We start from the raw sequence: 26693 nt of genomic DNA, 5'->3' as shown, positions 1-26693 counted from the left end.
TTTAACATGACTCCAAACCACCCATTAAGTTTAAAAGTGGCTTAAGTGCCTTGCACCCAAATTGTAAAAATCCCTGGCCATCCGTACTAGAGCCAGGCACATATAAAAGGAATGCACTTTGGTTCATACCAAATGCCCTGGGATTAATCACACTATAAAATTAAATGGTTTGAGGTAAATTTTTACAAATACAGTTGATTTTTGTCTAGTGTTACCATAACAAAAAAATATCATTTAAAAAATCAGTCTGATGTTAAGATACAACAAAGACCATCTTTAACCCCTTAAACATAGGAATTTCCTGTGTAACTAACCAAATGGTTACCTTTTTCAATGCCTGATGATGATTCACGCCTTATGGTTTCTATTAAGGCCTGTAAGTAACTGGATATTTAAGACACATGTATCTTTGCAGAGCTGGGTTCCATCCTTACTGCCGGGTATTCAAAGAGTTAAAGAGGCCAAAAAATGCATGCCCTACAACATGGCATTCAGAACAAAAGGCACATTGTTAACACTAAGGGCACAACTTCTCCTCTACTGTTGATCTGCACTGCCCTGCATCACGGTGCTGTTCCCCTGTCGTAGCAACGCACTTAAGAGGTGATGCGCACTGTGGAGGTGCCAGAAACGGAGCCAGATGAGACTGCAACCAAAGACAAGACACTGTGCTAGTCTGAAATCTGAAAACAGCTCAGACATCCCTAGACACTGGTAACCTGTGAGACCGAGGACTGTTTCCAAGCCAACTCCTAGTAGCCTATTAGAGCCCTTCATTTGTTTTAAAATCACAGAGATGCGACGTTTTTCTTTTTTTTTGATATAAATAAGCCAGAATTTTTTAAAAGCAGCCCTACCACTGAACACTGAACCTAGCGGCTCTTATGAATGAAGTAAATCTCACCGTATTTGGAGGGCGGGGGCATAGCACTGCCCATTATAGTTTGGCTTCAAAGTTTCCGGTTGCATTTGTGAATATCATCACAAATGCACTGTTGGCATCTTAAGTACCAGTTTTATGTGGTGGGGAAAAGACAAGCAGTACTAGTCCATTTATAAATTTTCACATGTACTTTATAGGGAAATTCCTATTAATGGCAGGCTCAGGTTCACGTAAACCTAAATGTGAAAATGAGGGTGGATATGGAAGAGGAGGAACTGCAAGGGAAAAACAGCCTTGATGTTTTTGTTTTAAAGAAGCTAACCATCATTCAGAGGCTTATGGTCTTACAAAGCCACCATACCAAGTCTTACACTTCTTATGCCTTTTAAGTCAAAATTTTAATAATAAATACACAATCTTTAAATTCTATAAGCCACTGATTGGGGGTATCGTCACATGAGCATCATTTAAAAAGCAACTTACTAACATATTATTGCACTTCCACAGATTACACAGAAATGTGTACAACAGGCTAAAGAATCTGACTAGGGGAAAGAAGCTATAATTTCTAAGTACAGAAGTACAAATTAATTTATCAGTGACACCCTTAAATAGTAAAGCAAATATCAACATCACTATCTTATTAATAAGCTAATCTTATTACTGTTTTTTGGCAAATATCTGTAATATTTCCTGAGCGTTTTCTCCATCAAACGACAAAGCCTCAAGATAAGAGTTTTGTTCAAAACTACTTTCTTTTTTCTTTTTTCCTAAGTAAGAGAAACTGTAGGACTAATATTAAAAGAACTTAACCGGAAACTTTCCTGGCCTCGCTGGGGGACCATGCTTTAAGTACTTGTAAATCAATTTACAGGCAATACAATAATATCTGTGCATATAAAAGAGTATTTATCCTAATTTATACTACCCAAAACCTATTGTCCAAACAGGCAAAAAAATCTTTCTATATTAAATTGCACATACTAAAAAATTTCTTCCACGTGCCTTGAAATTGATAAATATCACTGCTCATACATTAGTGATAAAATACTTAATTTTTCACTTTGAAAATAATTATTATTCAGAGACGAAAATATTCTTTTACCTCTCAGTTAACTTTTCCAGGTAAAGTGTCATTCCCACAAATACAGTCAGTGCAATCCAAAAGAAAGTAAAATAGAGGAATGCGATCTGTGATTTTCCTAATGATGCAAGTAAGTCAAACCATTTAACTTGAGATTGAACTTTTCCTCCTTTAACTACGTTGTTTAAATTGACCTCACTGAAAAGTCACAATGACTTCTGTTCAGCAAGAGGATTTTCAAGCATCTTTCTTTTTAAAGAAAGAGTTGATGCTTTCCCAGGCGAAGAGAACCTTACAGTGGCACCTGAAAAGTGTGAACTCACTCTAACTTGCTAAACCTTCTTTGGAACTATGGAAATCCCCACCTTAAGTAGCTAGGCTGCTGTTCTTTTTTAAACTGGGATATGAAAACAATGGTCATAATCACAGCTGAAATGTCTCTCTTCTGTATTAACAGTCTGGGATATATATGTGAAGGAAGGAAAAAAAAAAACTAAATGCAAGCAACAGATGTGTAGTGAAAAAGGAACAGAGAGGAGAAAAGCAAAGAGGAGGAACAGTTTATGGAATACATTTTTGTATTTAGGTGCAAAACCAATTCCGTACTATGAGGCTTCTTTACAAACAGGTAGCTGATCATATTAGAAAATCTGGAGGAACGCACACGTTTCCATTTATCCACCCAGGTCTGCTTGGCCAGCTTTTAGAAAGTCAGAATGCTAAGTGGGCATGTCAACTTGGGGACTTTGTGTTTGTCTGACCACTAGTTTAGGAAAAAATTCTCTGAGGTCAGTTCTGCTCATTAATCATTTTTGTCCTGGCCATTCTTCTCCCACCCTCACTACCACCCACGTCACTTATGGGAAACGGAAGCAGGACGTGCTACACCTGTGCGTGAACCAGGAGCATGGCGAGGGAAGGGGGGCCTTCCGGGGGCAACTGCCTGGGGGAGAATATACTATGAACCATAGAAACAGTGAATGTCTTTGACACCAATCTGTAAATGCGCAGCAGTCACGAAGTAATCAATGGCCTGCCACTGATGTTTATTACTCTGCCACACTAAATACAGTAAGGCTCATCATACTTTTAGAACACAAAAACAGTTTCAGGAAGTATAAAAACTTAAAGCATTGTCCCCATGTATTTTATAAAAACAAAATGAACAACTTTCTTACGTTAAAATAAGTGCTGAAAAGATACAAATGAGTTGAGTTATTGAGCAAATAAAAACAGGTCTGAGCTACTCCTTTTCAACCCAGTAAGGCTCAGCAACGTCGTATCTTTCAGATTACCCAGCATCAGGGGACTCAGCTCAGCTAACCAGTTTTGGCAACACTGTCCTCTGCTGAATATTCCCATTGGCATCTGTCATCTGTGCCAAATTAGTCCTCAGTTTGGAAGCTGAGCTGGAAGGTGGAGGTAACTTGGAAATGGATGTGATAGCACCAGTGCTCTCGGTTATCCTTTTCACTGACGTCTTCTCCCCGGTGGGAGGCTTTGGCAACCGCCGCCTCAGCCAGGGATGCCGTAAAGCCTGGCCAGGGGTCATGCGAACCGCAGGATCCCATTCTAAACACTGTTTCAAGAAGTCAAGGAAAAGGGGATCGTCACACCCCTTCAGTGCATTCCCCCACTCTCTGCTCTCCGGTGGGCCCCTCAGTTTCCCCCTCCTGGAACGGCCTCCATTGAGAACCACAGAGCCATCTGAGAGTGTCGTGACAGTGCAGTAACGGGGATAACCCTTGGAGCTCACAAAATTTTTGGCTCGTTTGGACGCATCCAGCAGTTTCTGGGAGGGCATGCCCAACAGTTCAATCATACAAGCCAGCTGGTCCCCTTCATCTTCCCCAGGCAAGAGGGGGTAACCGGTCAGGAGCTCTGCTAAAATGCAACCCAGGCTCCACATATCGATGGGCATGCCGTATCTGGCGCCAAGGATCACTTCCGGAGCCCGGTAAAAACGGGACTGAATGTACGTGTAGACGCGCTGATGCTCGTAACAACTGGAGCCAAAATCGATCACTTTAATACCACTTCTACCCTGCTGCTTTAATAAAATGTTCTCGGGCTTAAGGTCACAGTGAATTATTCTGTTTTTGTGCAAAGCATCCAAGCACTGCAGAATCGAGTGGGCAAACTTGCGAACCAAAGGCAGGCTGAAGCCCTGGAACTTATTCTTCTTGATGAGCTCATAGAGGTTCATGCTCAGCAGCTCGAACGTCATGCAGATGTGGTTTCGGAAGGTGAAATTCTCCAGCATGTGGATGACATTCATGGTGTTGTCCTTGTCCTGCTTCCGCAGGTGTTCCAGGATCCGAATCTCCTCTGCTGCCTGCCGGTGGAAACGCTTCTCGTTCCGCACCATCTTCAGGGCCACGTGCTGGTGGACTTTGTGGTCATAGGCCTTGACCACCTGCCCAAAGCTTCCCTTCCCAATGACCTTGAGGACCTCGTACCTGTAAGCCACGTGATCGTGGGGCACCTGCACGTATGATCCCTGGTCATCATCATAGCCACCATTGTTGGGCCCACCTGTCATGCCCTGGCGCTTCTTTGCGTTTGGACCCAAGAAGTATATTTCAGGGTAGCTGAAAATCTCGTGGTGTTCAAAGGTGGTTAGTTTTTGCATGTATTGCTTCATTGCTTGTTCGGGTGTCATGGGGGTGGCTTTCACCTTCCCCATGCCTTCCATAGACTTCAGAGAGGTGGAGCTCCCCTGCCGCCTATGGATGCTCTCCAGCTGCCGCTCCGGCACTACCGGCAAGCCCGTCTTACCCACTGTCGTAAGCCCGTTTGGTTGTGTCGTGAGCACTGTCCGCTTGTTACTATTATCCTCAAACAGCTGCTGAACCTGGATCTGTCCGTGGCTGTGGCTGCCGACATGTAAGTGATCGTTCATTGTGTGCTTACTGCCGCCAATCTGGAATTCAGAAAGCAAACGTGAATACAACGGAAGAGGTCTGTCTGTTCGAATGGTGTATTTTTTAAGTCAGCCCCCACCCCACCTTTACAGTCCAAATCAGGTTCGCTAAATGGAAAGAGCTGTACGCCCAGGAGGGACCTCATGAACACCCCGACAGGGAGAGTGGATATGGTGCTGACAGTCTCTGATTAAATAAAGGAAAAAGACTAGTAGACTTGGGAAGGCTACGAAACTTGGGATCCTGAAAAAAGGGACCCCATAAATGCCACACCTACCACACCCCGGATCTTTACAGTAGGTTCCCTGTGGAGGCAGAGGCATCTGTCTTGTTCATTGGTCTACACCTAACACTTAGCACAGGGCCCGGCACACCCCAGGTGTTCCACTCAGCCCGTAGGTAAAATGAAACGGGATACAGAAAAAGCTGGAACATGTCATCTTTGTGCTGGCTCCACCTCCTCCAGATCACAGCCCCTTTCACACTTCATTTATTCTCTATTACCACGAGGGCAGAGATCATGGCTGTCTTGTTCACTACTCTCTCCCCAATGTCTAGCTAGTTCCATTCTGAAAACACTAGTGTCTTCCATTCTTGGTCTTCTCCACTACTTGGAAAACCGACTACACCTAGGAAGATGTATGATCCGCTGACAAAAAAATGTGCACTTTTAGGCTTGAAAGATTCCCATGTGGATATGCATTGTAGAATCTTGTAAACTCCTAATCTATTTTTAAAAAACTTCTGGGCTTCATAGACTGTGATGACCATTTAAGGCCATTCGGCCCAACAAACCAACCACCACAGTTTGGGGCCTTCCTTTGGTCAATGGCTCCACTCTCTTAACAGTGTATTTCTGTGGGCTGCTGGGATACTCAGCTTTCCAACAAGGAACACAAAGTAGCGACTTCTATTTCAGGCACACATACCATCCCTGAACATTCTTGTCTAAACAAAACTGATGGTGCAAGCCAAGGGGCCCCCAGTCTTCTACCAAGAATCTGCTTGGGACTTCCTTCAAGTATTATTATTGCAAAGATGTGAGGGGTGGGAGAGCACTAGCAGCCAGGATCCCCTCGGTTAGGAATTCTTCCCAGCCTCAGGCAACCACCCAGAAGTCTTAATGCATCCTGCTTGGTGATTTTTGTGTAAATCTTAAAGATCAATTTGTCATTCACAACCCATCTCATTCACTCAACCGGTATTAGCTAAGGTCTAGGCACAGAAGTGGCAGAGTCCCTGCCCTTTAGGAGCTTATAATCCGTTAGCTGAAATCACTTGCCAACAGTATTTTTTCTGTTAGTTTCTTTCTGAATCCTACCTTTTGGGCTCTATATACTACCAAAGAATAAAAACAGTCTGTATAGGTAACACAGCATTTCAAAAAATGGCTCGGAATCACCCAGATTATAAACTTGAAATTTCAAGTCCTTCTTAGCAGCCGACCAAGACCTTTGAATTTTCCTTAACTGACATGTAGCCTGCACAGTGACTATATAAGGAGTGGGCTTTCTCTCTGCTTGCTTCTAATAAAACAGAGTAGAATACTGTATAGTACCTGGGCCTGTCTGAAGTGTGATTTCCTAGATTGAGAGATTTTACTACTCAGGCCAATTTTTTGAAGACTTCTGATCAAACCCTTTTATTAAAGTCATTGATGATATTTCATGCTAAGTGATCTTTTGTCGGGTAGCTGGACAGGTTATTTTACGCCCATTCTATGCCAAAAGCAGAACAGTCCATAAAAATGAATTAGGAACTCATGAGTATATAGAAAAGTAGTACAGGCCTGTCCACAGCTTTCGTTCCCAAGTCCTACTCTCTGCACCCCTCCTCCCCACTGTGATCTTTCAAGCACCAGGAAATAGAAAGATCTGAAATTTGAAATACCTCTCTTCTAGAGAACCATTCTCTTCAGGGCGGGAAAGAGTGATTCAGAAGAAAAACCCCGCTACAAAAAGCATGAGGCTTCACTAGGGACAAAATTAACCTTGAGGCTTTAGGAACTCCTCCAAGATAGCAACGCAAAGCATTTTGAGCATCAGAAATTCACTCCAATTTTTCCAAAAGCAATCTTAATGTTTTGCACAATTAAAATACAATCACACAAATTTAATTACTAGAGCCAAAGAGGGCTCGACAATTAACTATCAACTCCTGTCTCTCCGACTGCCTTCTCTCGGTCTTCTCAGCTGTCTCAACTATTAGCTCACTTACCCTTGGATGGGTTCAGGGGTTCCTCAGCATTCAAGCCTCAACTCCCCTGGCCTCTTAATTCCCCTAATTCTCCCTAGTTGATCCTGACCACAGCCAGGGCTTCAGCAAGCACCCAAGGACTGACGAGTTCACAGCTCCACTTCCAGCTCAGGCCTGCCTGATCTGGTCTCCTGAGCCCAGGACCCTTGTGTCCAAGGACAGATCAGCCGCCTTCCCCACAGGCAGTTCAAACTGAACTCATGATTTTCCTTCCAAAACCGTTTCCTCCTCCCATACCCTCAATTTCTGATAAACAAAAGGCTTCTCTTCCACATAGTCACTCAAGCTTGAACATCTGGAAATCCTTCTGAGTGTCTCCCTCACCTTCTGAGTCCCCAATAAGCGCTGCTGTCTCTCTATCCTACTCCCTCTCCGCTGACCGGGCCTCACCGCCCGCCCACTCCTGAGGTCTTTCACTGGGACAACCCAAGCAGACTCCTCACATGGCCCTGTGCTTCTCAGTCTAGAATTCCTCAAATCACCTTCTCCAAAGTAGAGAGTTGTCATTGTAAAGTGTCAATCTGACACTGACCTCCCTCCCTTTTGCTCAAGGCCCACATCTGCACCCCATTTCCACAGTTAACCCAAGAATTTACAGGCCAGGACACCAGGTTCTAAAATGTAGCACATAAATGTCCTCAGTCCTTCCTTCCAATGTCATCTACCACTGTTACAATTCTGAGAGTAACAAAGCTGGGTTCCCCAAGACCTGTGGAAACACCATGTCCTCTTATGCTCCTCTGCTTTTGGTGAGGTCATGTTTCACAATGGTTACAAGTCGAGGCCTATTCAATTAAACACACGGGGGATGAAGCCTAGCTCTGTCACTTACTAGAAGTGCGACCTTGGGCAATTCATCTCTCGGAACCTCAGTAGGCTTGTCTGTAAAAAGGCAACAGAGCTCCTCTTCAGAGCTATAGGATTAAATACGTTAAATAAAATGTATAAAGTGCTTAGTAAAGAAGAGCTGTTATCATCCTTCCCAAAGGCTGCTTGGAATCTCCTTCCTCACTATGTCTCCATGGCAAACTCCCACTCAGCCTTCAGGGTCCAGTTCAACTCTCACCTCTTCTGTGAAACTTCCCCTTTCCTTGCTCTCTTTCAGACCACTGTTAACACCTATTTCATCTTATTGTAAGTGTTTTAACACCTAATGTACCCACCTGGCTGTGAGCAATTCCAGGGCAGGGTCACCTCTTATCTTTGTAAGTCCCTATTAACATAAACCCAGACATACAGTAAGCACTCGGTAAGTATCTGTTGAATGGAAGAACACAGGTCAATAAATCCTTGTTAACTGATACCTCTCTGAATTGTATTTGGGAACTACTCTTGTACCTTCATAAGAACACAGGAAGTTAATGCCCAGGGAATTAGGGATGTCCCTAGCGATCCAAGTCACAAGACATTAGGTTAGGCTCACAGTGCATCAGCAGAGACTTAAAGGCAAAATGATAGCCAGTTAAAAGGTACCTGTAGCAGGTCAGTTAAACGCCTAAAAGCAATGTGTGGAATCTTAACAACTTTCCAGCGTTAAGGAGATTCTGTTGAGAGGCTATAGAAAAGAAGGTCTTTGATCTCAAATACTGTAGGACTCCAAAATCACAATGAAACTCAGAAGCGCAATTAACGGATTTATTAAAAACAAAAGGTGGGGGGAGCTTTAGAGGAGCCACGGTATTTCCAGAACACATATGCCAGGCCTACATAACCGTAAGAATATTAAAACCCCCTTACTCTCAGCCTCTTGAGGTCTGAGAACGTGGCTTATTCCTGTTTGCCACTGCTCATCTAGCATGGTTGTCACATTTAAAAATATACACAGAGCGAATGCAATTGTTAGATATGTACAACGTAGGGGTTAAAACAGAGACCTACAAAAGCCTTCTCTGACCATGAAATAGTTCAGTATTAAAAATTATATAAGAACAATAGTCTAACCAGCTTAATCTCTTCCAATAATAAAGTAGAAAATAGGAGACTGTGTTAACATTTTGGAGCATTTGAAAACTTCCCTGAGGTCATCTTAGAAATGCTGTACAGTGTTATGGGAACAGAATTGAGTGCAAAAAGGTTGGAATTTTGGCTCCTCCTCAAACACAGAGAGCCTGTGTGGCTCTGAGTCAAATATCTACTTTTTCTTCTTCAAAATATTACTATTTTTTTAAGTGAGAATACTCATTCTTCTTTTTTTAATCCCAATTATTTTATAAAGGTAAAGCTGGTAACTAGAGACTGCTGTAAACATTAGAACAGTTATGAAAGTGATATAATACTAATATTTGGGAATTAAGAAAAGTATATCATTATTTCCAATACAACATCAAAAGAAAAAAAAAACTTAATAGGAATCCACACAGTGACTGGGTACACTATTCAGACAAACAGAAATAAACAGAACAACTACATATACAATAATATATCCATGGAGACAGGGAACAAAAGGGCAGTGGACTAAATAAATTCCAAAGTTCATACTCTTTATAATCATATATTTACCCTCCTGTATATACTTTACAAGCGGAAATATGGACAAGCTCCTGTGACAAGATCATTTTTCTCTCCTTAATACCCTTTTCCCCCTTATTCTAAACCCAAGTGTAATTGCTGTGGAAGAAACAATAAAAACTTACAAGCACCTGAAAGACACATGGGACTATGGCTCTGCAAAAGTTCCTGCATTTGTAGTGAAATGAACACAACTTCCTAGAAGTGATGTCAAGCAAGAGGTAGAAGCTAGGCTCAGGAAGGCCTGGCTTTAGCTCCAGCCTTGATAGGAACTGCCTAGGGAATCTTGACCAAACCAGTTAACCTGTCAGACTGTTTCCTCATCTGTAAAATGAAGGAGTAGAACCAGAAAAATACTGTGTTGTTTTTTTAAAAAACTTTCCTTTTCTACAAAATCTGCAATGCTGTGCAAATGAAATCAAAACTAAACCACAATCAAAATCTAACTTTACACTTTCAAAACCAAGTTTCCAACGATCAATAATAGCATGGGAATTTTAACTGGAAGTTTAAAACAGGTAAATCAGCCAGATACCACAGCAAAACACAAGCATCCATTACTGGGAGTCCTGAGAAGGAACCTCACATTTTTTCATCTCTGGTGCACCACGGCCTGTTCCTGCAGTGGACACCTTTTGTTTTCTCTAATCTGATTACATATTTCTATTGGAAAAAGGCTCTGATCTAAGAAAGCCCACTCTTGGAATCCAGATGAAAACCTAGTACTTCCTTCCCAGGTCACATCAGGTCACGTGATTACACCCACCCATGGAAAAAAGTGGATGCTGTATTTTAAAATTCTCAGATGATTCCAAACCAAACAAACAAACAAACCCAAACCCCTAAAACTAATGGCAATTCTCAACTAAAATGTCACCATAACAGGAACGTTCAACCATAAGGTATCAACCAGCCTACTGACAAATTCTCTTCCACCATCAACAGTGCAACACAGATCAGTTAACTTCTGTGTAATGAATTCTCAGCACCTGGTCACATGTTTGGTGGGGGGGGAGGGGAGGGAGAAGGAAGAGAGAGAAGGAAGGGAGGGAGGGAGAGAATGAATATCTAACAGAAGGGTTTCCTATAAAACTTGTACCCATCTGTCCAGGTCTAAGGGGAGATACCCCACTGGAGCCATCCTCTCACAAAGTCTCCTCTAATAAAGAAGTTTCCCCATAACACATGACCCTCAGAGCTGCATCTCTGTAGGCTGGAAATGGTCTTTTCCTACAAGAACTCAACTTTCGCTAGGCAAATGAAGCCATATCCCTACCAAGCATCCCTCACATTGAACCACCTTAGGCCATTCCTATGGAGGATCCAATTGGAAATAAGACCTGGGAAACCGTCAGCTCCTCCAGAAGTGCACACCTTCTCTAAGCTGGCAGTCACCTTCCAAGGGCGATCTCTGGGAGCTGAGAAAAGGTACATGCTGAAGTCAAATCCAGTTTGCCAATCTGCAGCCACTAGTCCCAAGATGGGCTGTCCCCTCCCTCTCCACCCACAGAGGGACCTCAGCACCTGCCGGGTGCCCTTCCCTTCTCACTTCCAAAGCAAAGCCAGCTCTTTCCTTTTGAATAATATCCAAATGCAGAATCCTACAGGGGTGGCTGGTTGTTTTGACTGCTGCTGTGGCTCTTATTTTTGTTAATGTTAATTACAATTTCTGTTGTGCTCAAACCTGTAGCACTCATAAAACATGCTTCCACACGCGGGGGACAATTGGCGGTGCTCCCTGCTGGCTGGAGGCAGGCCTGGGAGGCTCTTTGGGGGATCGATTTTCCGGGCAGGACAGCCTGACTGTCCCCTAACACATATCTGTTCTATAAATACCCACTACCCAGTGGTTGGGGGGAGGGGAGGGGCTGGGGGATGTTTACCCGGTCAGGGAAAGGAGCTCTGGAAAGCAACGACGAAAAAGGAGGGAAAAAAGAAGGAAAGAAAGCACCAAGGAGGAAGTTCCGAGGAAGAGGAGCGCAGGGGTGGGCGGGCTTCGGAGGGGAAGTGAGGGGCCCACGCCACGAATCTTCCTTTGTGGCTGCAGCTCTCGGTTCGCCCAAGTTGCATAGGGTGGCGTCCAGAAGAGGCCACTAGCCAGGGGCGTGGAGATACTCGCACTTCGACCTCTCTTCTCCCGGCGTCAGAACCCCACAAGTCCGGGTGTTTATGCCCCGGGCCCCTCCCGCACCCCTGCGCCCCCCCCCCCCCGCGGCCTCCCGCGGGGCTGGGTCTCACCGTGTGGGCTGCGGCGGCCGCGTTGCTGGCCCGGAGAGGCGGCAGGGCGATCGGGGAGGGCGGGCCGGTCCCCACTCCGCTCCGGGGAGCCCCCGCACCAAGCCCCGGGGAAGCCTGAAGCTGACGAACGGCGCTGTCCCCTCCTCTGCCTGGGAGCCACGCACGGGAGGAGACAAAAGAGGGTCAGGGGGGAGAAAGTCACCCAGAACCCGTCGCCCCGCCCCACCCCTCTGGGTAGCGAGCCCCGCTCTCCCTGAGAGAGACGGGACGGTAAAAACGGGCGTCCGGGGAAATGAAAGGGCGCCCGGGTCACGGATCCCCGGCGCGCACCCCCGGGCGGGGCTCGGGCAGCTGCAAAGTTAAGTCGGGCGCCGGCGCTCGAGTTCGCGACCCCGCGGCGGGGCCGGGCTGGGCCGGGGCCGGGCGGCCCACGTTGCAAGCGGCCACAGGCCGGGAAAGGGGTTGGACCGCCGACAAGGGCGCGACGGCCTCGCCGGGCCCCGGGCGGGGGCAGGCCCGGGACGGCCCTCGCCGGCCGGGTCGGAGGGCTCCACTCGGAGGAGCCCCGGGGCCGGGGTGCAACAATGAGCGGAGCCGAGGCGAGGGCGCGCCGTCCGCCCCGGGGCCCCGCCACCGCGCAGACTTTGTTCGAGGTCCCGCAGGCAGCGGGCGCCCGCGCCACGAGGGCTGGACCCGGGGCGCGCGGGGTGCCGCCGGGGGCGGGCGCCGGGGGCGGCGTGGCGGCCAGGCCCTCCTTACCGGTCGGGTAGGCGGCGGGAGCGGCGGCCGAAGGTTTCCTGGTTAACATGGCCGCTGGAGAAGAAAATGCATTTCAGGGCTGCCGTCTCCGCCGCCGCCGCCCGTCCTGCTGTTACTTCTCGCGGCCGCCGCCGCCTCCGGGTCGCCCCTCTCGCGGGTCTCCGGCGCTTCCTCGCCGCCTCGCGTCAGCTACAGCCAGACACACACAGTCCGCTGCATCCCCGCGGCCCGGGCCCGCCGCCGCGAGTCCCCCGCTCTCCTCCTCGCCGCCGCCGCCGCCGCCGTCCTCCTCTTCCTCGGGCGGCTGCAGCACCCCCCGGCCCGTGCACATGCCTCGCCCTCCCCTGCGCGCCGCTGGCCTCCCCGAGTCCCTCACATAGGGCGCGGGGGAGCGGGCTGCGCCGCCAGGACCGACTCGCTCGGGAGCCTCCTCCCGGGCTCGCGCGCGCGCGCCCCCGCGCACACTCGCACTGGCGCCCGCGCGCGGCGCGGCCCGGGAGGGCAGCCCCGCCCCCGCTCCCCTCCGCCGCGGGTGCAGGCCCCGCCCCCGGGCTCCCCCCCCCCCCCCCCCCCGGCTTAGCCACACACGCTCACGTACACCCCACCCCCACCCAGCCACCCTCCGGAGTCCCTACCCCACCCAGTCATCTGCATAGCCACCCCTCCACTCCCCGGAAAAGTCTGCAGTCTCCGCTCGGCCGCCGCCTCCCCCTCCGGCCATCTGCGCGGCTCCCCTCGGCTCCCCTCGGCCCCGCTCGGCTCCCCTCCCAACGACCTTTTCCCCTCCGCGGCCTCCAGCCCCTGCAGCACCCCGCCTTTTTCCCCCCAGCGCAACCTACCACTGCTTCCCTCCACCGAAATCTCTGCAGAGACCCCTCCCCTTCCACGAGCGCCCCGAAACACATGCATTTGCAGCTTTCTGAACCCAATGGCTGCTCACAGACAATACTGTCCCCCCCTTCCTGGTCCCAGTGGCTTAACCACCCCGTCTCCCCATTTTGTCATGTAAAAAACTTAGTTGTGCGAGGGTCACCTCGGTAAGTCAAGCCCGAAGGAGGGCCGCAGCTTAGCTTGGTGAACCCCCCGAGCGTGGGCGAGGGAGGGGGCTGCCCTCCCACCTCCACCTCCACGACACACACCCTCCCCGATTTACTGACACCAAGTGACCGCTTGCCAGTCTCTAGGACAGGGGAGGCAGAGAGGCGCTCGTGGATGGCTGCTGGGGAAGCAGTTGTCTGTAGGTTGCTAGGCAAAAATAAACATCAGAGACACCTCCCATTTCCTTACAACTCCGAGCCTTTTCCCGGCGCGGCCACTGGGAGAGACACACCTTCCTTTCTGCTCTCCGCCGTCCGGAGGGACACCTTTAATTCTTCTCATTCCCAGGGCCGAGTCTCTCTCCGCTTCCCTTTCAAGACACGTGGAGAATTTCCCTGCCCTTTTCACTTGCCACCTACAGCCTCTCATTCCCTTGCAGACTGAAAAACTGCTTGCCCGTCACACACCTGCGTCCTGTAGTGTGTGGAACATCCTTTGTACAGAGGTCACAGGTTTTGTCACCTCAACAGTTAGGAAGGAGGAAAGAGCCAGGCAATCTCGGACGACAGGCCAGAAAGCTTTGGGGGCGGGGGGAGGGCATTTCCTTACGGAGTAGTACCCAGTCTCTGAAGTTCGGGGAGACCTGGGTCCATTATGTTCTGCCTCCAGTATCCTGCAGGGCCTCTGTCTGGACCAAGTTTGCAGGCCTGAACTAGCGCAGACTCAAATCGGAAAGAGGCCACCTCCTGCGGAGTCCCATCGCCCCTACTGTTTGCAAATTGTCATAGCAACCTCCCAGAGAGATCACACTCACTTTATACAAATGCCAAAAACATGGAGTGTTTCAAAGATAGAATGTGACCCTGTAAGAGTCTCCAGGGCATTAAAGATAGGGAGCATTGGCAGAGGGAACAGGTGGCAGAGTGGAATTTTGCCTAATGGTGTGTCCCTCCAAAAAAAAAAAAAAAAATCTTGGTGCCTTTGCCTAATCAAGTAGAATCACAGTGAAATAATCAATTTAATAATATGCTTAATCTGACCCCATCAAGAACTGTTCCCTTTTGCCTACCTTCCCATTCAGATTCACTTGGGGAAACATGTAGTGTTCAGAATTAACTAAAAGAGGGGCGCCTGGGTGGCTCAGTCGGTTGGGCCTCCGACTTCGCTGGGGTCATGATCTCACGGCTGGCTGGCTCTAGGGTTCGAGCCCCCAGACGGGCTCCGGGCTGCCCGCTGGGAGCCTGGAGCCCACTTTGGATTCTGTGTCTCCCTCTCTCTTGCTCCTCTTCTGCTCACACTCTGTCTCTCTCTCTCTCTCAAAAAGAAATAAACATTTTAAAAAAGAATTAACTGAAAGAAAAGGGGCTACTTAGTAGCAGAGAGGAAGCCAGAACCCATTCCCAGGCCCCTGGTCTAATTTCTCTATGCTTTCTATTACCGCCGTGGATTTTTAAGAAACTCACACCTCCTTCCTTCTTTCCACTTCAAAACGATTATTTTCATACGGTATTCCTTTTTTTCTGTAAATGAGTACTCCATATAACTCATATTCAAATAAAAAATTTGAAGCAAAAAATCAATTTTAATATAACCTGACACCCTTTCACTTAAATCATTCTTGCAATACTTGAATAGGAAATAGGCACTGCTTTTTCATGAAGAAGGAAAATGCTAAGTACTCGAAGTCATGGTTTGTAAAATCCAAGTTAGTAATATTAATCTACACATTAAACATGAGGAAAGGGAGGATTTTTTTTTTTTTAATAGAAGGACACAAAGAATCATTAACTTTAATCAAAGAAAGAAAAAGATACATGTTTGGGGAACTTTTCCTAGTAAATTGTTTTATGACAGATCAGGTATAATTTCAATTTTATATTTTTGTTGTTTCTTGTCTTAGGGAAAATTTGCAATTAGTCTAATCATTGGCTGTTTTAATTATAAATGGCACACCTTTCAAACTTATATTCTTACTTAGCTCAAAATGAGTATTTGCAATTTCTTGGATTTCTCTCATTATGTTAAATATTGATGAGTTCAGCCTGAATTAACGTCAAATACATGTGCAAACGTATTTGACAAACTCCTTGAGCTTTCAAGAAGAATGAACTGGGTTAATGCTAGGAGTTATTACCCTCAAGCTTATTAATTATCCTGAATATTTACCTCTTTATAAAATTCTTTCACAAATATCCTCGTGTTTCATGTTCACAACTCACAACCTGACCAGAGTTGTGTTGATGTTAATAGTAATCTCCTCCGGGGGCTCAAGTCCCTTCGTTAAGTGTGTCTGCTCTTTGATTCTTGTCTGTTGGAAAAACTCCATCTGTTTTGTATGTTTGTCAAATCCAGATTCAAATAACAAGTAGGTAGGCAGGATGGGGCTGGATTAGAAAGAAGGAAACTTTGGGGAACTCAGAATGGAGCCTTGTGGAAGGAAGTTGTTTTCAGTGGGAAAAATAGTGATGGATCACAGAGAAATTGGAAACGAACAAGAAAATTGCTGGTTTCTGAAACACATTCCCTCATTGAATCCCTTTATCCCAGAAACATTTACAAAGAATTTAGTGTGTGTAAGGCCTACAGGATATGATGAATCATCAGATGTGGTGCTCTGGGCTTCGGTCTGGCAATCTATTAGGATCTCATTCTTTTATCTAATTAAGCAAGAAACAGTAAGCACCTAACATATTTTTGACACTATTAGTTCTGGGGTCACAAAGTTAAATAAATAGTCTCTGATTCTGGTCATTGTTATTAAGAAGCTCCCAGACCAGGAGAGGCGACAAGACATTTAATGACGTGATGGGGCAGAAATCGAGGCGGGTAGGAGGTACAATGGCGGCACATGGAGGGAATGATGAACTGTACCTAAGTGGTGACTGGAATCAAAGAGTCTGTGCTTCAGTGAAGGCTTAAAATGTTTTTGCTGTTTATTTATTTTGAGAGAGAGAAAGAGAGAAAAAAAAAAAGCATGAGAAGGGAAGGGACAGAGAGAGAGGGAGAGCGAGAATCCCAGGCAAGCTTCTCGCTGTCAGCACAGAGCCCAATGAGGGGCTCGAGCTCATGAACCATGAGATCATGACCTGAGCCAAAACCAAGAGTCAGAGGCCTAACAGACTGAGTCAGCTAGGCGCCCCATCATCCAGGCTTTAAAGATGCTTGGGAGTTTGCCAGTCAAACCGGGCTAGGACATTCTAGGCAGAAGGAATAGGGTGTGCATAGGTACTAAGGTATAAGAAAGCATAGCATATTCTGGGAGAAGGGTCAGCAATTCAAAATAGAGGAAGTCTGGAGTGGCAGGGAAAGGGTTGGTACCGTCACCTTCGTGAGGTCAGGGTTATGGATGGTAGAGGCAGGTTAAGAATCATCTGAAGTTTTACCAGCTGTGGAAATGTGAAAACAAGGTACAAGGTCTTTTAAAGCAATTAGGTAAATCACCAAGGAACTGACTCATTTTGGGGAAGATAGGCTTGCGGGTTAGTCAGGCTTAACTCCCCTCAGTAGAATGCTTTTTGCTGATGGTTACCTTCCACATGCCCATCACCAAGGTCCAGGACCATTTAGAGAAAAGCATGACCTTTATCACCCAAAGTCCATGATGTAACGTCCTCAGATGTAGGAGGCATGGATGTCATAAGCGAATGGTCCCTGGGTATTTCCACTCAACTCTGTGGCCATGGCCAGTGTGGAAACAAGAAGAGATTTCCACACCAGTGGAAAGTTGGTGATCCAAAGTGTCCGGGCAGGCTGGTCATGTTTTGTTTAGTGTCCTTACAGAGCCAATTTCCTTAACCCTAAGTTGAGGAGAGAGCCCCAAAAGCAAGCTAGGTATCTAGAAAGGCTGAGGATATTGTTCAGCATTTCTTGGGGATAGTTCATCTGCTTTTCCCAACTATACCCTAAGGACCGAGTTAATGTGAAAACCTTAAGTAAGCAAAGGAAAGAGAAAGCTACATCCTGGGAGTGGGGAGTAACTCCGTCTTCGGCACCAACAGGACAAATGCAAGCAGAGTGGTGGCCGGTGTGTCCAGGAGCTTCGAGAGGATAGGAGCGCCACGACCAGATAGAGTCCCCACCAGCTGGCCACGCTATTGGCACAACTCACAGAGCAGGCCAGTGTTTCTCAGCCCTCTGGAGACAGGCTGAAAAGGCTGTGCTGGGAGCAACCAGCCAGGAGCAGGTGCCCTGGAATCACGCTGGGCCCCACTCCAGCAAAAAAGTGGCAACAGAAACTCTGACAGCAACTCTACTAGGGGCTCTGGGAGAAGAGAAAGAGCGGTGTGATTCTGCAACCCAGACAAGAGCAGGAGGGTCAGTGACATTCCAGGTCGTGGGATCTTTGGTGTCACTGGAACCACAAGTAGTGTCGTCTAGTAGCTAGGAAGGGGCAAGTGGGAAGGAGAAGACCGTTTCATGAGCACCGTGAGGGTTACACTGGGTATTGCCGCTGGTGTGCTTCACTGAATGGAAATGAATTTATTTTAGCCACGGATAAGGAAAACCATCCACCGTTCATACTGTCAGGACTCGGGGCGCCTGGGTGGCTCCATCCGTTGAGCACCCGAATCTTGATTTTGGCTCAGGTCATGATCTTGCAGTTCGTGGGACTGAGCCCTGTGCGGGACTTTGCCCTGAGCTTGGAGCCTGCTTCAATGGATGTGAATTTCTACCGCTCTTCTAATTCATACCGTACTAGGCACTGTGGAAGGCAAAACACAAACACGCCTTCTTTTCAAGGAACTTTCAGTCTAGCCTGAGAGAAGACTCACGTTCCAGGAAACATTCAGCAACACAGTAAAGAGCAGCTACTTTATATTTTCCTGTTTCTTCTTTGGATCCATTCTTCCACCCTGCTTGGTGCCACAGGAAGCTTTACGGAAGGCATTGGTGGTCTTCCCTGCCCATTAGCGTCTAGTTCGGTTTAACCATTGGAAGGTCTTGGCAAGACACCCAAAGTGTGTCTTAGGTATGTCTTGAGGACAGTGAGGTCGGACTATCTCCCTGGTTCTCCCCACACCAGCTCACCACAGATTGGCTATGGCCTGTGACCAAAGACCTCCACTCATGTCCGGCAGCCCTTTCCTACAGCCGTAGCTACTCCCTTAGAGTTCTGGACCCTGTTCACACCCCTTGCCCCTTCAAACCTACGGGCGGTAAAGGTTTCCTGCTGTTGCTAGTTCTATGGGCTTGATTTTTCCCTCGCTTATTTCCCTTTATCCCATTTAAGGTAGTCCTTTAATTAAACTCTTTGTGCCATGTTTTTTTTCTGCCAGATCCTGATGTATACAGACTTACACGGACTTATATATATTGTATCTCCTATAGAGTGTAGGCTATGGAATCTAAATGCCATAGAACCCCAGAGGGCTAGGAGAATCAGGGCTTAGAGGAATCAGAGGGGAACTCCGGGTGAAGGCAGAATTTGATCTGGGCCTCAGAAAATGAGCAGACTTGCCTTAAGCAGAAGAAAAAGCTTCCCAGGCCCGATGGAACCGTGCGCAGCGGCAGCCTCTGCAGCAGAGAGGGTTGCTGAGGAGGCCTAGGGAACAGCAGGGTCGTAGGGTGGGGGGCACATCCAGGTCACTGATGGCCATGAAATCCAGAAAAAGGAGTTTCCACATGGCGTGGATGGAAACAAAGGCCACTGGAGATTTCTGAGCAGTGAGTTGACCTGGAGAAAGTGCTTAGCAAGGAATGTAGATCAATCTGGCTGCAGTGTGTTAGAGAGACATGAGTGGGGGAGGGAGTAGAAACAGAAGAGACCAGTTGGGAGGTAGTTTCTGGAAATAGCTGAGGGGGGTGGCACAAGGAGCCTGGGGCAGATACTGGTTATTTGGATGCTCTCTCCAGAGCCCAGGAGAGGGGCCTTGAAAGTAAGGGGAAGCCAGAAATAATGGAAGCACCACATGCTTTCCTTGCTACCTTTGGGTCTCAGAAGCATACAGAATTCTTAAAGCTGCTTATCAAGGAATTTCACAATGAAGCCTATTGAAATGATCAGCTAGGGGCGCCTGGGTGGCTCAGTCGGTTGGGCGTCCGACTTCGGCCCAGGTCACAATCTCGCGGTCCGTGAGTTCGAGCCCCGCGTCAGGCCCTGGGCTGATGGCTTGGAGCCTGGAGCCTGCTTCCGATTCTGTGTCTCCCTCTCTCTCTCTGCCCCTCCCCCATTCATGCTCTGTCTCTCTCTGTCTCAAAAATAAATAAACGTTAAAAAAAAAAAAGGTTAGCTAAAGTGAGACATAATTAGGAGGTAACAAGTCAGGGAAACCTGGAATCCAGAAAGATTCCCCCATCACGTCTCCCCCCCAGTAATCTGGAGACAGGATTTGTTGATTGCTCAGGGAGAATGAGTTATCATAAATGAGGAGCAAATAGTGTGTTCCAGAGCCCAGTTTCGTTGGCTGGAGTCCCGTCTATTGTGAGGACTGATGCACTGGCTTCTGACCGACGTTGGGTACAGACTGTTTAACACATTCGGACTAAGGGGTACCTGCCACTAAAAGAAAATGCAAAAATCTGAAGACGCTCCCCTCTTCCTTTCATTATCTTGCTTTTAAAGAGGTATTATAAAGAGGTGAAGGAGAGGAGAGGATCTGGAATCAGCCATGCTCCAGTTTGCTAGGTAGCCCTCAGCATGAAGGCCTCCTACACCTTGCAAGCATGAGCCGTTCCTGCATCTTTGGACCTTCTAGCTCCAGGCCTCCGTAGACCAAGTCTGGGGACACAACTTTTGGCCCCCTCAGATGTAGGTTTGTTATAGGGCAAGTTCAGAAGAGCTTGGTTCAGTATATTCCTGCTCATCAGAGAAACCCAAAGATGCTAAACTGACTCCAGTTCTGAGGGCTTCTAAGACCTCAGTTAGCTGGAAAGAATGCAGCACTGGGTCTAAGGCTAAGGGAACTTCCCCAAGAACAATGGCGCCATTGGCAACACCTTAGCTACCTAAGTAGCCTCGAAATAATAGCTAATAGTCGTATAAGACGTTCACACACCCAGGTAGTATTCCAAGAACTTTACCCGTATGAACTAATATAATTTCCACAACCATCTGCCTGGCAGATGCTATTATTAGCTCCATTTTAAAGGTGAGGAGACTGAAGCACCGAGAGGTTAAATGACTTGCCCAAGGTCACACAGCTAAGACGTGACAAGGCAGATATTCTGGCTGTAGAATCTGTGTGGTGACTGCTTTCAGCGCTAAGTGGAGATTTTACCAGCTCACCACCACGATTGCCTCAATCTCATTGTCACCATCAATAACATTTCATGTCACAAAATAAACTTTTCAGAGAAGGCTTTGAGGTTTATATCGTCCTTCAGCTGTGGTCATTCTCAGTAACCCATTACTCATGGCAAAGTGCTTCACAGATGGGAACAGTGAGACGGGAAGCCCAGAGTAGCACCCCCGGAACCACAGGTGGAGCCAGAGGAGGCATTAGGGTCAGAGCCCAGGTTTGTTGACTGCTAACAATTTTTTCTCTCTTTTCCAAACCAAATTATTATAAAATTCCCTTAATTTCAGAGATGAAAGGATGGAGATTCCCTAAAAGCAGGTACCACAAAATGGACAAGTTTTGATCTCTCAGGACTTCGGGGGCAAATTCCTGTTTTGACATTTCCAGGAATGATTTGAGTCCGGTCTTTACTAACACCCAGCTTAAAGAATTAACTTTACTGGATTCACAAGAAGTCCAAACACGAGTGAATGATTTCCTGTTTAACCCATTGTAGCAAATCGGCCCCTTTGCCGCGAGCAAATGGAAAAGACAAGGAGTCTTTGGCAGTAGAAGGGAGTCCTCTCTACCAAGCTGGCCACTCCATCTAGACCACCCCGGATCTCTGGGGGAATGGCTCGTTACATTATGCTTTTACAAATAGCCACACTCTGGGGCGCCTGGGTGGCTCAGTTGGTTGAGCGCCGACTTCGGCTCAGGTCACGATCTCGCGGTCCGTGAGTTCGAGCCCCGCATCGGGCCCCTGTGCTGACAGCTCAGAGCCCGGAGCCTGTTTCAGATTCTGTGTCTCCCTCTCTCTGACCCTCCCCCATTCATGCTCTGTCTCTCTCTGTCTCAAAAATAAATAAACGTTAAAAAAAAAATTTAAAAAAACAACAACAAATAGCCACACTCTTATTCAGGTTAAAGGGGTTGACAGTGTGCTTGCTCACGAAGATAATATAAATACTCCCTGGATAATCTAAGCCCCAAACTCGGTTTTTTTGTTTGTTTGTTTGTTTTCAATTAGCTCTGCACAAGTAAGAGAAATTACTTTTGGTGATCGATGAATCTGAGTAACTGTTAAATAGTCCTGGATAGTTTGAACACTTTTGTAGTCAAAAATAGCTTTGACTGAAGAAAAGCTACTTGAAATTTCATTATAGACAATGCATTGTACTTGTTGGTTACTTCTCATCAGATGGTGCTGGACAAGTCCACTGTTTACACAGCAATGTTCTCTAGTGAAGGTTTGAAATACAAAAAACAAAAAACAAAAAACAAAAAACAAAAAATCTAAAGGCCCGTAGGCAAAGGTGTGTATTTAGCACAGGTGCAGGTGAATGGCCCCCGATCGGCATTTCCAAAGGGCACAAAAAATAAAAATGGCCCAGGAAGTAATGAACGACTTACATGTAAATATATAAAGAAGAGATTAAAAAGGAGTTGTCGGTAAAAAGAGGATCGCTTTTTGGGAAAGGAACAGTTTTCTCATGACTGGGAAGGGACAACAGAAATAAAGCAGCTGAAAGGCTACAGACAGCAACACTTGAACACGACAGCAGAAGAGTGATCAGTCATAGTGGAGGTACCGGTAAGAAAGAAGAGAAAGGAAATGGGGGTGGGGAGAGACCAAGAGGCAGAGAGGTGGGAAGAACCCTACAGAAATTTTTGTGAGGAGGGAGCCCGGGTGGCTCAGTCGGTTGAGCGTCCAACTCTTGATTTCAGCTCGGGTCATGATCTCATGGCTCGTGAGTTCAAGCCCCGCGCTGGCCTCTGTGCTGACAGCAAGGAGCCTGCTTGGGATTCTCTGTCTCCCTGTCTCTCTGCCCCTCCCCCACTTGTGCTCACTCTCTCTCTCTCTCTCTCTTTCAAAAATAAATAAACACTTGTAAATATTTAAAAGAAGACATTTTTATAAGGACCAGGAGGAAATGTTTGAGGCGAGGTTGCACGTGGGGTGCAGGGGAGAAAACAAAACAGGAGTAGGACCAGAATGCTCAGTCAGATGATGTTCTCAGGAGACACATGGTTATGGCTTACCTTTCTAAGTGAGCTCACCGCTTCTTTGTCAGCCTCTTTCCACTGAGAGCCCTGTGTGTGCTCTCCCTCTCTCACACCATACTTGTGTTCTGTTCTCCTTTCCTCTCTGCCTAACCCACGGCGAGTGAGGAACCTGACAAACATTTCCTACAACGCGGACTTCAGAGAAAACGATTTTGTGACAGTTTTGTCCTTGAGCTACGTGTCAAGCTCTGTGCTGTTTTGCCTGTGCCGGGTCCTTGAAACCTCACTCAAATGAGGCAGGTATGTTATTTTCTGATTTTAGAGAAGACGGAGACTGCAAATGGTTCGGTGACTTGTTAGTGATGGGCCGTAATCAGATGGGAATTCAGGGAAATCTGGTGCCGAAGCTCACTCTTACCCACCCAGAACGATCTGCAGACTGCTCTGGGGCATGAAGAATGCCCACACAATTCCATCTGACCCGACAGTGGCATCTTCTGCTTCTTCTTCTTTTTTTAATGTTTATTTATCTATTTTTGAGAGAGAGTGAGAGCACAAGTGGGGTATGGGCAGAGAGAGGGGGAGAGAGAGAATCTCAAGCAGGCTCTGCCCTGTCAGCACGGAGCCCGATGTGGGGCTCGATCCCACAGACTGTGAGATCGCGACCTGAGCCGAGATCAAGAGTCGGACACTTAATCGACTGAACCATCCAGGCGCCCCCGTCTTCTGCTTCTAGAGTGGTACTTCTGCATTCTCCTCAATGGCTGGGGAGTGGAAAGGAAGGGAAATCTCCACAGAAGTCCTGACATCAGCATGCTCAACCCAAGCAAAATCTAGGGTCTCTTCCTCATTTGCTGTACTGTTTCCATGGTGCTGTTTTCCAGCTCAGCCCGTATGTTGCCTTTCTGTATGTGCCTATCTGTGTTGAACAGAATTGCTTCCTCTAACTACTGTGCTATTAAGACAGCATCTGGGGCAGGGAGGGGGGGGTGGAAAGCAAGATCCAGGGAATGTATGCAAAGAAATGATCTCTGAAGTATGTGAACCAGGACAGGATTCCACGTTCTTGATGTGATTCAGTCAAGTACCAACATATTTGTAAGTGGGAATGTTGACTAATCATCTAAGTTGGTAGAGAAAGGTTATCCAACAGCAAGAAATTCCTGTCTATTTCAGATCTTTGAAAAAATCCGAAGTGTCTGTGACTCGGTATTTGCTGAGTTTTTCGTCCTTGAGAAATGAAAAATCAACATACTTTTTTGATGAAGGCAACAAGGGGTTGTATGTTGTGAGCACAGATCTCATTAACTGACTGAATGAAATGTGGCCAGAATAAAAGGATTCAATGACCCTCTAGAAGGAGATAATATTCTTTACTTCAAGAAGGCAAAGGAAAGGAGAAGGACACCTCTTCCCACCCTTTTTTTTTTTTTTTTTTTTTTCAGTAAAAGGAGTCTTGTATGGAACTAACTGGTAGCAAAGGGTGCTTAAAGGGACTGTTCGCAAAGAGTAAGTCAGGGGGAACACTACTATCCTGACACGCGACAAGGTCTTACAAAGTGCCAACGAAGTCACTGAGCAGACACGTGGCTAGCTGACACTTGCGCCAGGACCCAGAGCGAGACTAAGAACTTCCTTATTTGTGCAAAGGCACCCATTTTTCAACAGCAGCTTCCGACCTCGGGCTTACCCCTCCTAACCTATGTCAGCAAATCGCTCCGCAGTTCGAAAAGTAGGATCTGGGTTTACGGGTGAGTGACCAAGATACGTCGGTCTGTCAGCTTCCCCTTGAGCCCAGTTCTTCCAGTCTCTTTCTTGTTTCCAGGGCTTTCCACGCATCTTGTCCCTGGTCACGAAAAGTTTTCCTGAAAGGATTGGGGATTATGTAGAAAATGGGGGTGTAGGTGAAATTAACTGAAATGGTCATGCCTCTGTCTGAAGTCTAAGTCGCTTTTCCCTTTCATCTCAAGCAATAGATGATTTTATCTTAATCCCCTAACAAAAACCTGAGGACATTTTGATTTGTTGCTGGTGAAAAGTGATTTGAAGACTCCAGCTACACTCTTGCTCTCCTAGGAACAGGAGCTAACACCAGGCAGAACTTACTGATACCCTCATGCCTCCACGTCCTCCTCCTTCCAGACTTCTGGAGCTCTGCCATTACTTATGGTCTTGCTTTCCTAGCTCGCTGCCTCTGTTAGGGGAGTAGGAGGGAAGAAGACACTCTCCTACCTAAGGTGTTAGCTGGTAAGTGTTTTGAGATATTACCCCACTCTGGGGATATCCACTCTCTTGATTATTTTAGAAAAAAAAAAATGAGGGGAGCCTGGGTGGCTCAGTCGGTTAAGCATCTGACTTCAGCTCAGGTCACGATCTCGCGGTTTCTGAGTTCAAGCCCCGCGTCGGGCTCTGTGCTGACAGCTCGGAGCCCGGAGCCTGCTTCGGATTCTGTGTCTCCCCCCTCTCTCTGCCCCTTCCCTGCTCATGCTCTGTGTCTCTCTGTCTCTCAGTAATAAAGAAATGTTAAAAAGAGAAAAGAAAAAGAAATAAATGGAAACTTTCCTTCTCTGCCCACCCCCTCACCCCCTGCCACCAAATCTATTTGTAGGAGTAGAAATGAAGCCACTATAAGGCAAGAGTCTGTTTGGAAAGTTCCCGGGAAGACAGAATTCTTCCCAGACCCCTGCTCAAATCACAGCCCCTGAACAAGGGGCCAGCAGCCTACTTAGACTCTCCTAGGCTTAGAGGTTATCACAGGATCCTAACGACTTGAGTTCAAGCATCCCCCAAATCTATTCAATCATCCGGTATTCTTGCTTTTCAATGAAAATGTCTATATGGAATGATGGAGAAAAATGAGTTACTATGAAAAACTGTGAAGACTAGCCTTAATCATAATGGAAATCTCTCCTTCCACTTGTTCATTCCAGCCAGAACTAGTTCTTTCCCGTCAGCCTGTACAATTTCTGAAGCCGAACACCCTGAAAAAGAAATTCCAGGAGAATCTTGTAAAATGTCAACCTATTTTGGAAGTAGCGGAACATGACTCTGCCTTATTCAACATCATACTTAGACAACTTGATCATAAGTAGACAACTTTCATTTAAGAAGATTTGTGCACAAAGAGTGCCAAAAATCAGTAACTTGCCTTTTGAACAAATCTGAAAAGGCAAGTGATCGTTGATTATATTATTACGTTGTTTTCACTCTTCCGTATTTGACTATTAGGACTTCATATGGAAACAGAAGCTTCAGGTCATATTATATTAAAAATGGTTTCTCCTATGTAGAAGAAATACCTGCTATAACTACGTTGGAATTTACTGGCTTAATTTAGTCAATAATTAAAACAATTTGTATGCAAATGGCCATGTTAGAAGTTGCCATGTGGCCTAAAGACGAAGGCAGCTTGTGGATATATTTTGGTGGATTCACACCGTGCCTTTCGAAAATGTGAACTCAATACCAACATTTAAAAATCAGGAGCTTCCAGAAAAAGATCTCGATTTCTGGCTTTTCTGGAAATAAGGCAAGGTCTGGCTGCACGGTGCTCCCGGTCCTGCATGGCGCTGAAGGACCCCCGCACCACCCCACCCCACCCCACAACATTCTCTTTCAGAGGAAACCTGTCCCTGCCAGTCACCGCAGTCCCGCCCTGCCACTTCCTGTTTATTGCTTCAGGCTGGCTTTACCCATTGACATGATCTGCCTTTCTGCAACAGGCATTCAGGTCTGTCACCCCCTACCTTGAGTTTTGTATTTCCTGAAATTTCCCCCGC

The 26693-nt window shown here is 46.9% G+C and overlaps 1 protein-coding gene across 2 annotated transcripts; it reads right to left on the bottom strand.

Moving 5' to 3' along the window:
- Nucleotides 1–1077: 1077 nt before the first annotated feature.
- On the bottom strand, nt 1078–13106 carry DYRK2 (dual specificity tyrosine phosphorylation regulated kinase 2). 2 transcript variants are annotated; one of them, XM_042947106.1, is made up of 3 exons: nt 12653–13106; nt 11894–12042; nt 1078–4890 (listed from the first exon to the last, which is right to left on the bottom strand). In XM_042947106.1, the coding sequence occupies exons 1-3, from the start codon at nt 12699–12701 to the stop codon at nt 3283–3285; spliced, it is 1806 nt and encodes a 601-aa protein (XP_042803040.1). In that variant the 5' UTR covers nt 12702–13106; the 3' UTR covers nt 1078–3282. The 2 variants fall into 2 exon arrangements, with proteins under 2 accessions (XP_042803040.1, XP_042803042.1); XM_042947108.1 differs by lacking the exon at nt 12653–13106 and adding an exon at nt 8311–8360 and having other exon boundaries at nt 11894–11937.
- Nucleotides 13107–26693: the final 13587 nt, after the last annotated feature.

The sequence above is a fragment of the Panthera leo genome, chromosome B4, assembly GCF_018350215.1.
Source record: "Panthera leo isolate Ple1 chromosome B4, P.leo_Ple1_pat1.1, whole genome shotgun sequence".
NCBI lineage: Eukaryota > Metazoa > Chordata > Mammalia > Carnivora > Felidae > Panthera > Panthera leo.
The sequence above is the reverse complement of the archived record's forward strand: the minus strand, read 5'-3'. Positions and strand labels throughout refer to the sequence as shown.